The sequence below is a fragment of the Panicum hallii genome, chromosome 6 (assembly GCF_002211085.1).
Source record: "Panicum hallii strain FIL2 chromosome 6, PHallii_v3.1, whole genome shotgun sequence".
NCBI lineage: Eukaryota > Viridiplantae > Streptophyta > Magnoliopsida > Poales > Poaceae > Panicum > Panicum hallii.
Genome location: NC_038047.1, coordinates 6742096 through 6757564, shown reverse-complemented (window position 1 = coordinate 6757564; position 15469 = coordinate 6742096). Strand labels below are relative to the sequence as shown.

The 15469-nt window shown below is 49.8% G+C and overlaps 2 protein-coding genes across 3 annotated transcripts; both read right to left on the bottom strand.

Moving 5' to 3' along the window:
• Positions 1–2117: 2117 nt before the first annotated feature.
• LOC112898466 (xyloglucan endotransglycosylase/hydrolase protein 8-like) lies at positions 2118–3554 on the bottom strand. Its single transcript, XM_025966794.1, has 2 exons — positions 3111–3554; positions 2118–3016 (listed from the first exon to the last, which is right to left on the bottom strand). The coding sequence occupies exons 1-2, from the start codon at positions 3378–3380 to the stop codon at positions 2438–2440; spliced, it is 849 nt and encodes a 282-aa protein (XP_025822579.1). The 5' UTR covers positions 3381–3554; the 3' UTR covers positions 2118–2437.
• Positions 3555–8575: 5021 nt separating this feature from the next.
• LOC112897705 (xyloglucan endotransglucosylase/hydrolase protein 24-like) lies at positions 8576–9772 on the bottom strand. Of its 2 annotated transcripts, none has more exons than XM_025966093.1 (3): positions 9419–9772; positions 9125–9330; positions 8576–9035 (listed from the first exon to the last, which is right to left on the bottom strand). In XM_025966093.1, exons 1-3 carry the CDS (start codon positions 9728–9730, stop codon positions 8654–8656), a joined length of 900 nt encoding a protein of 299 aa, XP_025821878.1. In that variant the 5' UTR covers positions 9731–9772; the 3' UTR covers positions 8576–8653. The 2 variants fall into 2 exon arrangements, with proteins under 2 accessions (XP_025821878.1, XP_025821879.1); XM_025966094.1 differs by having other exon boundaries at positions 9434–9772.
• Positions 9773–15469: the final 5697 nt, after the last annotated feature.

The following is a 15469-nucleotide window of genomic DNA, read 5'->3' as shown; positions in this document are numbered from 1 at the left end:
TCGGGTCTTCCATCCTTGCCATTGCCTATGTCTCTCCCTCTTGCAATTCCAGCACGGAAAGGCACCGGCTCCCCTGCCTTATCTCCTTGTCTCGAGTTGACATGGGTTGTGGTAACCGCCACTGCTAGTGCTACTGTGATGTGTTGGGGAATGGGGTGTGAATAATAGTGTAGCAGCAGCTATGCCGCTTTCAACCTGCAGAGACATTCCTTGACACGATCAGCTCAGCTTGATACCTAAGCTGATTGTAGTGCCTTTTATCAGATGATTGGCTGCGCATGGTAGGCATGGATTCGGATTGGATTGCGTCTTTTTATTTCCCTTTCCCCTCCTTTTTATCTTTTTTATTGTTGTTGTGACCCATAATTACCTAGGTTGTGCGTTCCTTATCGGCGTGTAACTGAAATTTTCAAGCAGTTTTTAAGCTACAAGTACACTGTTCGAGATCTACAGCAACAGAGACCCAGTGACCCTCCACTACTGCTCTGACTTGCTTCGGGGTCAGGACTGACCTTGGAGCAGCATGTCAAGTGGCTAGGCTCCCCAGGATCGAGCAACCTCGGTGTCTCCGCGCCAGGCCGGCAGGCCCTCAATTTCTATGCTGTCTGTCTGTCTGTGCAGCGCTCTTGCAGAGCGAATGGATATTTTGGATGCTGGACGGTGGCGCCTCCCTCCATCAGCACCTGAGAGGTGATGGACGGTGTCAGTGGCACAGCTTCCGTTGCCTCCAGTCCTCCACCACGGTGACAGAGGGGTGCACGCCCACAGTAGCAAAAGGGTCACCACACTCGTTACATACTTTGTTCCTCCGTGTGACGCGAACTTGAAAGTGTAAAAGTCTCTAAAACAGCTAATTTAATCCTTCAACTTTTACCTTAGGCTCAAATTAATCCCTCAACGACGAATTGATCAATTTCGCCCTCAAACTTTCTATTAACCTCAATTTCATCACGTCTAAAAGTTAGTATACCGCTTGAGTTGATGTCACTGCTGGATTTGGTAACACGTCTAGAATCTTACGTATACTTTGGTATGATTTGGCATGCCACGTAGGAGTGCCACATCACGCTATAGATTAAATTGAGTCTAAATGAAAAGTTTGAGAACTAAATTGGTTCATTTGATAGTTCAAGGATAAATTTATGTCTTGAAAGAAAGTTGAGGGATGAAATTAGTTATTTTGCCAAAACAAAATGTAGTTGACAATGTCTGTCAACTGCTACAAAGTCAATATCATGTTGAAGGACATACCATTTGTACGCTAAGTATCCATATGTTTCGACGAATTATTGATCAAATTTTACAAAATTTAGCCATGTAAAGTTTGAAGTTGTGGTGATTCAATGTGCTTACATAAAACTTGCAGGACTAGATGTAAGGAAGTGAGATGCAGGTAGACATTTGAACCTACACGTGGGTTTCTGAAGTTGTCCCAAGTTCAAAAGTGAACAAGGTACTCCTATCATTTCCGAGAGGTGGATCATTTTAGCTTTTCTATAAGCCAAACTTATCTGACACTACGGTGCAATGCCATTAGCCGTATTTATCAAGGTGAACCCCTATTTAATCTGTCTCAGGGTTGCAACCTCCGTTCAGTCTCGGTCAGGTACAGTTAACGCACGGTGCACGGGCAGACACCAACCCACCAAACGCAAGATGCCAGCAGCAACGAGCATGGTAGGTCGCCCTGCCTAGCTGTGCTCCGCTCTCTCTTTTTGTGTACGACTGCAGGGCAACCGACCGGTACAGGCTGTCGCTCGTCCGCTCCCAGCTAGCTGCCCCACACTGACCACAATTACTGCTCCCCTCGCCGCACGCGTCATTATTAACCGCCCCGCATTTATTATTCATGGTTTGGTTCCCGTGCAGGAAGGAATCTAACGGTCCAAACCGCGTATCCGTCCAGCCAAAACTTTGAAAAAGAAAAAAAATACCAACACATCGATCGATCTGCATTGCCGGTGATGCAACGGATTCAAATCGGAGTCAATCGGCAGGGTATTCTTTTCGTTTTGAAAAACTAACATGGTGCTGTATTCTTTAGGGTTCGTCCGTACCTGACCAAGACTGACACCATGTGCAGGTGCCGGAATAACAAATTCGCAGTATCCTTACTGTTTACCCGAAGAATTCACCTTTATTATCTGTGTAACTGTAACCCCTCTGTCTCAGTGACAATAACCAACGGTATAACAGCAAGAAAAAAGGAAACGAGAGAACCAAATCAAGAACAGTATGGGTGGCAAAATGTACATGGGGGGAGCCAAGAAATCGCAGATGTAGATGCAACCAACAATCGTCCAGTCCTGTCCATCGACCCGAGGAAGGACAAATGAAGAAACACCAAGGACTGGATTTGAATCACCATCATCCCAGAACCCAATCGATCAATCAAGAACAATCGCCCAGGCAACTGGTAGATCATCAAAGCAAGCAATCAGTTGCGGGAGCACTCGGCGGGGAACCCCTGCGGGAACCTCCAGCCGTCCTCGCAGTAGTTGTAGTGCATGTAGTTCTGCTTCGCCCACGCCACGGTGCCCCACTCGGCGGCGTCGAGCTGCCGGCTCATCCAGCGGTCGGTGCCGGCGGGGCAGGCGAGCGGCTTCCCCTCGCCGTTGGGCGTGCAGGCGTCGGCGGAGTAGCCGCGGTAGGAGACGACGAAGGGCGCGCCGGCCCAGTCCACCTTCACCTTCCCCTGCTGCGTGGCCCAGAAGCTGCCGTCCCAGAGCGTGGCGTGCACCGACATGGGCTTCCCGCCGGGGTACGGCAGGTCGGCGTGGCGCCGGAAGCTGCGGATGAAGAGGTCGTCCACCTTGAAGATGATGTTCTGCTCGTTCCAGATGATGGTGTAGGTGTGGAAGTCGGCGGCCGGGTCGAACCACAGGTAGAACTGCTGCTCCTTCTTGCCGTCGCCGGCGGCCCAGACGTTGGTGTTGAGCACCACCGGCTCGCCGGTGGAGTTGCCCATGAACTCCATGTCGATCTCGTCGTGCCCGGGGCCGTCGCCGGAGGTCAGCTGCATGCAGATTGATTTATCGCCGGTGGAGTTTCCATATCGGATCGAATCGAATCGAATCATCAACGGGTGAAGAAAGGAGACGGTGACTCACGTAGAAGGACGTGACGGTGCCGGCGGAGTTGCCGCGGATGAGCTTCATCTGGATGCTGAAGACGCCGTAGAGGTACTTCTGGCGGGAGTAGAAGGCGCCGCCGGACTGCCGGTCGAGGATGAGCGACGTCACCTGCTGCCCCTGCGCGTTGTAGTCCGCGCGCACGTGGCCGTCCGTGGTGAACTTCTCGTACAGCCACGAGTCCGCCGACGCCGACGCCGCCAGCAGCGCCACCGCCACCGCCGCGGACAGGGCCCGCCGCGCCGCCATGGACGGCCGCCTCTGCTTCTTGGCTGGTCGATCCCTTGGGTGGAGGAGCTGGATGAGCAGAGGCTAGCTGGGACGAGTGGAGTGTACACAAGCGCGGCTGGTTGGTTGAGTGCGGCCAGGCACAGGAGGTGGCGCCGGCTTTATACTGCTGGGAGCTCTGCTTTGGGGCAGAAGGGTACACGTTTTGGTGATGCGCCTCTCTCTTTCTCGCTTGCGGTGTCGAGCGGGCGCGAAGCTTCGGATCGTGGCGGTTTTGCTAGCTGCTGATTGTCTCAGGGCTGGGCTGGGCTGGCCAGCACAAAGCACAATCTAGGGGAGAGTCTCTGCTGCACGCTGGCTGATTGGTGATGCTGATCTTGGATAGTCAGAAATGGTGCCGCTAGGGCTTTCTCAATAAAATGCAAGAGTTTCATTCATAATTTTTAGTGTTTATTCAGATCCCGAATTAAGCCCCGGAAGACCGATTTGTCTGTACCATGTCATTGTTCCAGCAGCGAAAACTCCTTTTTCCTTTTTTCTTTCCCGCGGGCGTGGCAGCGTGAAGGTGCACAAGTCACAGGTGTACCTTTCGTAGTGTCGGTCGGGGTTTCTCCGGACGAACAAGTGGCCACCGGGATCCACGCCGCCGGTGACTCACGAGGCCCGTAACTGCGACGCCGGCCAATGATTCCACCGCGGTGGCGCACCGGCGCGCCCCGGCGCGCCGGGCACGGAGGACGAACCACACAAGCGTACGTACACCTCCGGTGATGACGACGACGGCCGTGGTTATCCGGCGATCACTCATTGATATCTTGCGGATTAGCATCGCGTCCGTCTGCCGATCAGCGCGCCGCGCGACGCCGTGTCGCCAGATCAATCAATCAGGCGAGGAGACCGGGGGGGCCCCGCCGCCGCCGCCGCCACCGTAGCATGCCTAACGAACTCGGCTGGTCCTAAATAATTTTTCTTCCTGGGTGCCCGGCCGGTACGGGCGCCGCGCGGGCTCGCAGGTACGCGTCGTGCTTCCTGTCACGGGAGCCGCGCGCGGCGGGGAGCGGAGGCGGCGGTGGTTCACGCGTCGTCGCGCCCGGCGCGGCGCGGCTGTCGCCGTCGTCGCTTCGCGCGGGGCCGGGCCGGGCTCGCTTTCGGGCGCCGCGCGGCCGTACGCGGATACGGCAGGGAGCCGGTCGGTGCCGGGTGCGTGTCAGGTGGATGGAAGCCGTAAGGGTGCGTACCGCCAGCCAGAGGATGATAAGGGTGTGGCTGGCAGCGGCCGATGCCCGGCGACCACCGGTAGGGGTGCTCCCCTGCGCGCCCACGTGTGAGCTGCCTCGCTGGTGTGGCAAGTCATAGTAGCTGAAATCGGAAGTACGCGGCCGTGTCGGTGTACCGGAGCCTCTAACTACTAGTAGCAGCAGGGCAGGACTGGAACCGTTCGTGTCGAAACTGGAAAGGTACCTTAAGCTTCCCTTTCCGTCCAACCCAAGGCGACCTGGTCAGTAAGCGTCCGTTTTGGGGCGGCTCCCGCAGCGGCTCCACTGACAGCTCCTGCGGGAGCCGCACCAAACGCCGCACTGGGCGAAGCGTTTCTGCGGAGGTGCGGAGGAGAGCTGAAACTTTTCTTTTTTTCCGTTGGGGCAGACGGAGCCAGAAAAGGTGGCTCCGTCTGCCCCAGCTCCAGCTCCACGCGAGGAAGGAGCGCGCCCTAAACACTAAACAAATGCCACCGCAGGGGACGTAGGTACGTCCTGGACGGTGGACGCGCTCGCCGATCACGGGGCGTTCAAAGCTCGGCACCCGCGTGGATGTGGAACCGCTCCTTCATGTAGAGTCCTCTGCCTTTTTGGGCCGGGACATTCAAAATGTGCACGAGTCCCGTCCCCATTCTTGAATCCGGGAAGCACCGGACGTGCGTTTGGCGCCGGCTGTGCGCCTGGCAATCGGAAGTCTGGCCGCGAATGCATGTGGATTGCCTACTCGCCTGGCTGCTGCAATTCAGTAACCGGGATGGAATGATCCCTGCACCTGCACGCCCGCCGCCGCCCCCGTCCCTCACAGGGAGACGGCGCGGGAAGAGCTGGCATGGCCCTGGGCTGGGCGGACGTGCGCCGGCGCCTCGCGCTGGTGCTTCATGCTTGCTACGACTTTTTACTAGCCTACTACCTAGGAAGGAGTTGTGTAGCTGGGCTGGCGGCCACCCCGCGTACGAAGCGGAACGGTTGGTGGTGAACGCGTCGAAAACCGGGGCCCCTGCCCACACATGCATACTAGCAGTATGGAACTGGAAGCATACAGCCAAGAGCAGAGAGCAGGTGCCTCATGAAGCAGGTCGCTCTCGGCTGTCTCTGAACGCATCAACTGTTCTGTGATTCTGTCCGTGCTGATGAACATACAGGCCATCTTGAGGACTGTTTCTCGTTAAAGAGAGGAAGAGATAGAGGAGCGGACTGCTTTTGAGTGATGAAAGTGCAGGTAGTCAGGCTCAGTGATCGGCACGAATAAGAGAGAGCACGGGTTAACTGAAGTGGGAAGGAGAGACGTTTGGACCAGTGTGGAAGGCAGAATAATGAAACATGCAGTATTACTTCCTTGCATCATCACTTTCTCACTTTTCAGCTCCCATCCCTGGCGTCCCAGAATGGAAAGATGGCTGCGCGAGGGGCCAAAGGAAGCTCAAAAACCGATCAAGGTCCCTTTTGTATACATACGTAAAAAGGAAGAACCAAGCAAGCAACAAAATCTGTTCATTCCAAACGATGACGCAGTAGTAGTACACATGGCTTCAAATGATTCCAGGCTGCGTGCATGTGCACGCAGATGATGCATGCATCGCACGAAGCCTATCCCATCTGTTGCCGCACTTGCGCATTGCAAAGGAGGCAGAGCGGACGTTGCACGGAGAAAGCTGAATGCTGCCAGCGACTTGGACGGACAGATCGTCCGTCTCAAGGAATGTTTAGGTGTTACTGCCGGTTCAGAAAAACAGACGCCCCTAGCATTAGCCCAACATCAGCAACAGTTGGTTAATAGCAGGAATGTTTAGGTGTTGCTGGCCGTATGCCAACTAGTTATTCAGGACTGAATAGGTAGAAGCAGCAGATGCTTTTTAGTTTTCCTGATGACGAGACGGCAGAGAGACGAGTACGGTTAACGGCAGTGATAAAGACCAACTAACCAGGGTCCATCTTACAATGGCTCGTCAAAGAAAGAAGAAAGGAAGGAAGATGGCTGTCGATGGGCCCAGGAAAGCTGTGGTGGCGGCCCACCACTCAACGAGTGGGTGATGCCTCGTGGGCTCGAAACGGAATAAAGGTTGGCCGCCTTTCTTTTTAAACCCTGGATATGCAGAGACAGATACAGATAACTGTAATGATTAGGACTACTCAACTGAAAGGGGCTCGCAAGGGGCCCAAGAAAGCGCTACCGTCTAGTCGTCAAAGAATGGCATGTCAACTACTCAACTGAAAGGGGCTCGCAAGGGGCCCAAGAAAGCGCTACCGCTGGATGAGCGACTGAGGGCTTAGTTTGCCTGCCGTAAAGGTTAAAAAAACTTTTCGCAAAAAAAACTTACCAATTTGAAGTACTAAATGAAGTCTATTTATAAAACTTTTTGCATGGATGGGTTGTAAATCACGAGACGAATCTAATTATGCTAATTAATCCATGATTAAGCAATAATTAGCGGATGGTTACTGTAACATCACTGTTGCAAATCATGGATTAAGTAGGCTCATTAGATTCGTCTCGCGATTTACAGCCCATCCATGCAAAAAGTTTTGTAAATAGACTTCATTTAGTACTTCAAATAAGCAAGATTCCTTCAAAAATTTTACGTTTACGGTTTTTATGCGTTTACAGCCTGGGAACTAAACAGCCCTGAATGGAATGCCTTCGTGGGCTAGAGATGCTATAATCCTAACTTTTCAAAAAAAAAAATGCTGCAAGGCTTGCCTGCCACTCGGAGTGTACGCACTGCAACGCCGTAGATGCTTAACCTAACTGTTCCGATCAAGAAAAGAATCTACTGCCATGCTGACTGAACAAGAATGAAAGAAGATGCATTTCTAAGTCTTTTGAAAGAAATTTGTAAAAGGTTGTCCAAATAAAAGTTTATTAATATAAAAAGTTAGATATTTTATTTTTTGTCCCTTAATATGTATTTTTATGGTTCCAAATTCTAAAAGATTAGGTGAGAAAATTAAAGAAGACAAATTTAATAGAGGAAACCATAGAATTGGATGCTTGCACGCGAGTTGTGTGTGCTTCCTTCTTGCATTAAAGACTATGGCGGAGTCTTGCTAACAAAATCGGCACATCATTAAGTGGCGCTAGGCGCTAGGTTGGCCCAGCTCCACTCATGGTTGCATTGGGGGCAGTAGCGGAATCCGGATTTTAATTTAGGGTAGTCCTAACTAAGCACATACGCCTAAATGCTCTACGTTTTGTGCTGAAGTTTTCTAAACTAGTAACTAGTGGTACAAAAAATCCTAAAATTCTGGATAGTCCACGGCTTGTGGTGCTACCCACCTGGTTCCGCCACTGATTGAGGGTGAGCTGCAATAGCTAGAAGAAGAGCGATTTATGTTAGACACCACAATTACATGCACCTAGGTCAAGGAAACCCATTATTTCCTTGCTTAATTACTTTCAGAAGTGAATCAAGGTTAACACTTCTGACAACTGACTTCATACAGAACCATAGCTTTATCATTCATTTGATGCTAGGGGTGACTTTGATACTAAGGCGCACTAAAACCTTTTCCTTGAATCTTCTCGGGGGGAACAAAATCTTTGCCTAAAAACCGTGACCTCAAAATAATAGTTTCCTTGCCCAGCAGGGCCGGTAAGCTCTGCTTTCGCTTCCCCCTGCTATTATCTTTTCTTTTCCCCGAATAAATGCTACTATCTTGCTGCTCCCCAAGCTCCAAACCTGATTCAAGGTTTCAAACATACTCGAGCTGTGCCCTTAGGAGACAGTCAAGTGGCCTGGCCCAATCTTAACAGAAGGAAAGGCTCCTTCCTGGGCCCTGGCGTTCAACTTCTCTCTCACCACTTCACCAAGTCTGCATGTCCTCGAAAAGAAAAACAGTCTGCTGCATTTCGAAGAGGTTCCATTTCAGGAGGGCAGACTCTTACCAATTTTCGTCAAAAACTTGATCTTGAAATGACTGTACTATGGGTAATCATAAAAAAATGAATGAAATATTTATATTTAAAATTTTTTAATTGAGTTATTTTACAGACACACGAGGACACATGTCAACGAATAGACGGGCATAATATACATCTGATTAGTCAGCGTTGCATTCCTTGGGGAACCCTTTGTCCTTGAACCGCTTCTCATCCACGCAGTAGTCGTAGATCATGTGCTTCTCCTGCGCCTCCTTCAGCGCCGCCCTGTCCAGCCGCCGCTCGAACCACGCCGACTCCGGCGGCTCGTCCCCGCACCACGCGACGCCGGGGGGCGGCGCGCACGGCGTCACCCGGAGGTTGCGGTAGTAGGCGTAGAAGGGCGCCTGCGTCCAGTCCGTCTTGACGCGTCCGCCCTGCGTCGCCCACTCGTCGGCGTTCCACAGCGTGCCCTGCAGCCGCATGCGCTGCCACGTCGGGAACGGCACGCCGCGGGCCGCGTGGTTCTTGAACGCGCGGACCGGCGTGCCGTCCACCAGGATTCTGCAGGCGATCGAGCGAGCAGGAACAATGTGAGATTGAGGTTTCTTGCTGATGATCATCGAGAGAGAATCATGTATGATGCTTATTACATGATGTGCTTGGGGTTCCACTCGATGGAGTAGGTGTGGAAGTCGGTGGTGGGGTCGAACCAGAGCCGGAACTGCTGCTCGCGGGCGCCGGCGCCGTTGACGAAGATGTTGGTGTGGAGCGTGTACGGCTCGCCGGTGGCGTTGCCGAGGAACTCCAGGTCGATCTCGTCGTGGTACGCCCACGGCACCTCGCCGTCCGGCATCAGCTGCATATCGATCAGAGATACCAAACCGTGTCATGAATCATGATGACCGGCCGGCGGCGAGCGAGGGGCAGACCAGGCCGGACTTTACGTAGAAGGTGGCGACCGTGCCGGCGGAGTTGTTGGCGACGAGCATGATGTCGATGTCGAAGCGGCCGTAGAGGTAGGTGTCCTTGGAGGCGAACCCGGAGCCGCCGTTGGTCTCCTCGAGGCAGAGCGCGAGGACGTCGGCGCCCTCGCGCTCCATGTAGAAGAAGCTGTGGTCGCCGCCCCAGGTGATCTCGACCTGATCGTACAGCAGCGACGCCACTGACGGCTGAGCCGCCATTGCCATTAGCAGCAGCAACGCCGCCACCAGCGGCAGGGGATGGTGCCTAGAAGAAGATGGCGACAGCAACGCCATGGCTGCTGGCAACCTAATTCGTATGCAATTACTACCAGTCCCTTGAAGCTGCTCAACCTTTGATCTTGCTATTGATGTTCTATAGCATCGAATCGGGTTCCGCATTTATAGTGAGCGTGGGATGCACAGATTGGAGAAGAAGGCCGATCACATGGAGAAGCTCAGTCAGGGAGCAGGGCATGTTCCTGGGAATGTTTGAGAGCAAGGCAATGGCATGTTACGATCCATTATTGAAGGTCAGGCATAGGCTGGACGAGGTTTGCATATCAGCTTCAAGGAAGCTCAGCCTCAGCTTGGCAGCGTAATGCCGTGGCGTCGCGTTGACCTCACTACTACCTACCTGGCTACCAACAGCCGCCATGGACGACGATGCTGCTCGATCGGATGTCAACATGGCTTAATCGTCTCAGCTGATACGCCTTGTGCTTGTCAATAGGTGGAAATTCTATGAAATTATGCGCACATGGAGCAAGCTAGATAGCGCGTGAGCGGTTGGGATTGCTCAGCTGTGTGCTTTGGCGCTGGCCATGTCGTCCCTGCGCCCTCCCTGGTCAGCAGGATTATTGTTTGCCTTTGATGTCCGCGTGCTTTTTCAGCCCAGTTGTTTTCCTCCTAAATTTTTATCTTGGGCCTAATATAAAGAAATACATACATTAGAAGCTATCAGCCCCCTACTGCCTGCAACCTCCATTAGAAGCAAGAGGAAGCTAGGGAAGGAGAAGAGGGGAGAAAAAGAAAATAGAGAGAAGGGGTGGGGAAGAGGAGGGAAGAAGTTATCAGCCCCCTATATCTCTTGGCTAGATCCGCTACTGCTGAGAAGGATACTATAACCCGAGGAAGTGATACTGGAAGCTTCGATGCGCAGCTGACAATAATTAATCGCATCGATGCATGCTTTAAAGGAATTAGAAAATAATTGTTTCATCAAAAAATTAAAAGAAGAAGCTCAATGCGAAGAAGAAAATTTAGAATCACCAAGCTCAGTAACGAGCCTCACTCGCCGCCGGCGGTTGCAGTACACATCGCAGCTCGCGCCTCCTCCTCCCCTCGGTCAACAGGCAACTCCTAATCACTAAAGTCCCGAAGTGACCGTTAACTGCTAGATAGCATAAAACATTCTCACATTTCTGAAGTTCACTTCTGGTCCAATGGAAGAGGCACTCAGCGTTATTTAAACTGTCGCGGGTTCGATTCCAGCGTCGCTCCTATTTTCCTGTAATTTTTGCTACCTGGTGCGACTCGTTGGTGGGCTGTTGAATGGGCCGTTGCTGCCTCGTGCGACTCGGTGCTGGGCTAGCTGTTGAACGGGCCGTGGATGATGCGACTGGTAGGCTACATCGGTGCTGGGCTTGCGACCGGAGTTGGTGCGACTTGGTGTTGGGCTGACTAATGGGCTGTGGTCCGCTTCGGATTGAAGATACCGACTGGGCTTCTAGTGAAACTCGTGGCCCATATCGAAAGATGACTGGGCTGAACTGGAAAATAGTAGAAGACCACCAATACTGAACTGAAAAGAAAAAAATTATGAATGACGTGGCAGCAGCCCACATGGCAGTGAGATCCACTCCTGGCCCATATCGAATGATGACTGGGCTGAATTGGAAAATAGTAGAAGACCACGAATACTGAACTGAAAAGAAAAAAAAATTATGAATGATGTGGCAGCAGCCCACATGGTAGTGGGATCCACTTGTATCGATGGCAATGAGACCCACTCTATCTTTTTTGGAAAAACATATTCATGACACATAAATACTGTCATAAACTTATGACATTAGACAAGATGATATTCGTCATAAAATTGTACTATAGTAGTTTATGACGATTTCCATTTGCTTTCAGTGATGCACACCTTATTTTCATCATTAAATCATAGTGCTCTGTATATAGCGTCATAAATCATAGTACCATAATGCCGAATAGCTCCAACGTCACGAGGTATTCGTCACATAAAGTCACAAGTCCAAGCAACGACCACCGAGAATAGATGGGAAGATGAGAGGAGAAGGCTGACCATTTGTTGAGTTACTGCTCTATGGCATCGATTAATATATATCAAATTCGATGAATGCTATTCTTTTGGAAATTTTACTATTGCTAAATATTCTAGCAGTAATTACCAATATTTTGTAGTCGCATCTTATGTAGCAGAAATCATATTTGTTTATTTGCTAATAAAGACTAACTTTTGAAATAACAAACTAATTGTTCATCTTCCTAATCACACTTCATGTGTTTTGGAATCCTGTGCGATGAGTTCCTACTTTCCAAACATCTCCACCTACATTCTTCATGCGTTTTTCCATTCCTCTGTTTTCACACAACGCACATATCATATTCCTAGGGATTTTTCCTTTCCTCTATTTTGCATTCCTATGATCCAAACAGAACATAAGATGATACTACTTCTGGTGGTGAAACCTTAGCTTGTGCTTCTACAAGGTATAAAGGGAAGTCTTTTCTTTTTATATAGTGTCAAGATGTATGAAATTGAACATAGACATCATCAGTAAACTGGAACTGCCCTCTGCAGCATGGAAGCACAGGGCACTGTGTGGTTCCGTATGCTTCTGATTTTTTTTTCTCAATTAAGTTTTCTCAGCAATCTTCGTTGGACACCAAGTTGAAAATGCAGCACAAATATATCCGTTAGCTTGGATACAGAACTTAGCAAACAAATGTTGTGATTTCGCTTGATTCATATTTTGGAGTGCTGCAGTTGTAAACGGATAGCTACAAGGGACTCACTATGAGCTGACCATGCTATAATAACAATCCTCCTAAATCACTTACTTTTGGTATGTTTTCCACAAACAGGTAAAGTGACTTTGCTTGCATGTATTTTTATTGTTATTATGTATCTAGCAATATTTGTCGCCCTTTCTTTGACATCGCTTCTAAGTCATTGTCTATTGATAATATCAAACAATCCATTTGTGTTTGATACAGGTTAATACCATTTACCAAACTTTCCACTGATACTATATGCCAGATAATTTAGGGTGCGAATTTGCATGCCTTCCAATAAAATTCATTCCTTTTTTATATATTCCACTAAAATTCAACTATGCCTCTTAATACATTATGTTGATATATTAACTTTGCAAGAAAATCACACTTAAACCATGGAACAATTAGTATTGGTCGAAAAACAAGTTATCAGTTACTAGAGGCATGCGGGGATTTTTTTTCTATCCCGTTGCAACGTAGTAAACATAAATGTGGGACAATGTCAAAAAAAAAAGGAACGATTGAAGGATACTATCAGAGCAATGAATATTGATTACAGGACACTATAAAGATACCATGGAACACGTTTTTCCATGGTCAGAACAATTCAATATGTACCATAGAACAATCAAATTGGAACATAACAGCCAAGTAGGTTACCAAAATGATGGCTTTTTGATCATTGGAAAATTAGAATGTTGCATACAAAAATTGAAGCAAGTTATTAGAACAATGACTTTTAAATTAAGTGATCGATCGTTTTAATGAAATACATTTTCACTCTGCTAGAACAATCAAGAATACTATGGATATCAAATTCAATGGTTGGAACAATCTCGAAATATACCACTAATTACTTTCACTATTAGAACAAATAAAAACATATGACTGAACAATATATTGTTTATCATTGTAACAATTCGAACTATAATACCTAACAATAGATTTTCAATACGGTACCGCATCAACCAATCAAGTTTAGATATGTGTATATTCATTCCAACAAATAAGTATGAATGATATGAATATTACACTCACAAGAAAAACATATATAGAGTTATCTGGATTGGAAAAGAAATAAGAAAAGAAAATATTAAAACAAATGAGAAGAAAAAAATGCAAAAATAAAAAAAAAGACAGCACATGGGCTGTGCAATCCTTTGTGCTCTGGCAGGCCGAAAGTTTATTGGGCTAGGCCCACGCCCCGGGTTTGCGTCAGATTCACAGATACATACAATACTAGAGACCGCGGGTCAAACGATATCGCGCCGGTTCGAAGGCCCGTTGGATTAAGATCATTGGTGATGGGTTGAGACATCACCAACGGGCCGAGAACCGGCGGTGATGCCGTTCTCGCCAAAAAAAAAAACCGCCTGTTGGCTGCCTGCTCGCCGCGGCCCCGCCGGCTTGCCTACTCGCCTGCGCACCGCGGCTCCGCCGGCTCGCCTGCTCCCCCGCTCGCCGTCTGCGCGCCGCGGCACCGCGCCGCCTCCCCCGCTCGCCGCCCGCGTGCCGCGGCACCGCGCCGCCGCCCTGCTCGGGCGCTTGCCCTGCCGTCGCCACGGATCCGCTTGCGCCCCCTCCCCACCCCACGCCGCTGCCGATCCAGTTGCTCCTCCGCGCCGCGCTGGATCCGCACGCCGCTCCGCTGCTGTGGATCTGCAGCCCCTTGCGCTGCGGCAGGGGAGGCGAGGTCGCGATTGTAAGGCGCAGTAGGGAGGGGAGGGGAGGGAGGCAGGGGAGGGGAGGGGGAGGGGCGGCGGTGGAGGGGAGAAGCAGCGGGGGAGTTGAGGGGAGAGGGAGGGGCGGCCGGCGGTGCAGGGCAGAAGCGGCGAGGGAGGGGAGGGAGGCAGGGGAGGGGGAGGGGCGGCGGTGGAGGGAGAAGCACTGGGTGAGAGGAGGGGAGGAATAGAGAAAGACCCGCGGAGAGAGAGAGAGAGGAGGGGGGGGGGGGGGGGGGGGGGAGGGACCAGGAGGAAAATGAGAGAAGGACCTGAGGGGTGGAAGACAGAAATAGCAGCATAAGAGCGTTAGGAACCGGCAGTGATGCATGAGCATCGAATTATATTACGATTCGAGGGTAATGTTATTTGAATCTATCACCGTCGGTTCGTACTATGATCCGGCGGTGATATCTGCCGGTTCAGTTTAAACCGGCGATGATAAGGCGTTTGCAACGACAGATTTTGTAGTAGTGATATATTTTTTTTATTCTCATAGTGACATATATCTAGCAATATTTTAAATCACGGGCTATAGAATTTAGCGGAGCTCTTCTCAAAACTCTAAGACAGCTATAGCACCGCTATAGCGGCCGCTAAGCAGTTTAGTGGTTTCCAAAATGATATGGAATATATCCCTCGAAAAATATGGAGTTCAGTAGGTTTTTTAACGGATGCTAAATGTTTATAACTAAACACTTATCCAGGTCATAAGCAGCTAGCCAAACACCAAATTAACAGAGTAAATGAGTCTGTAGTACAAAGTTCAAACAGGCAAACATGGATAGACAGTGACCAGTTAGCAGCAGCCAACGTTAGTTCGACCTTGTTTGAGCCGGAACCAGCACTGGAATTTGAGTGGGCTTCAATTTTGGCCCTAGCGGCGGTAAAGTTAGGCTAATCACAATGGAGGTTTCATATCCATGTTTTCAAGAATGCCACGTCAACTTTGTAGAAGGATGAAACACTCTCTCTCAATAGAGAGTTTCATCTCACTATTTCATATGCCAACATACTACTTAAATGCTGCAAATAAATAACCAATAGGATTTACTCAATTGTGTGAAGATGAAATAAAACACTCTCAATGGAGGTTTCACACGGTTTTCAAGTTCTTGGAAATGGGTTAACATAGTTTCATCCTCATGAAACTCCATGAAACTCTTACTTCTTAAATGATGTGCCATATCATCCAAATTGCTGATGTGGCAGGCTAATTAATGCCATGAAACACCCCATGAAACTCCCATTGTAAATAGCCTTAGAAAGCACCGCTAAACACTATGCC

Coding starts and splice junctions, on each gene's coding strand:
- LOC112897705 (XM_025966093.1), bottom strand. CDS start 9,730: ATGGCGTTGCTGTCGCCATCTTCTTCTAGGCACCATCCCCTGCCGCTG. Junction 9,331..9,418: donor GCACGGTCGCCACCTTCTAC/GTAAAGTCCGGC, acceptor ATCGATATGCAG/CTGATGCCGGACGGCGAGGT. Junction 9,036..9,124: donor TGGAACCCCAAGCACATCAT/GTAATAAGCATC, acceptor GATCGCCTGCAG/AATCCTGGTGGACGGCACGC.
- LOC112898466 (XM_025966794.1), bottom strand. CDS start 3,380: ATGGCGGCGCGGCGGGCCCTGTCCGCGGCGGTGGCGGTGGCGCTGCTG. Junction 3,017..3,110: donor GCACCGTCACGTCCTTCTAC/GTGAGTCACCGT, acceptor ATCTGCATGCAG/CTGACCTCCGGCGACGGCCC.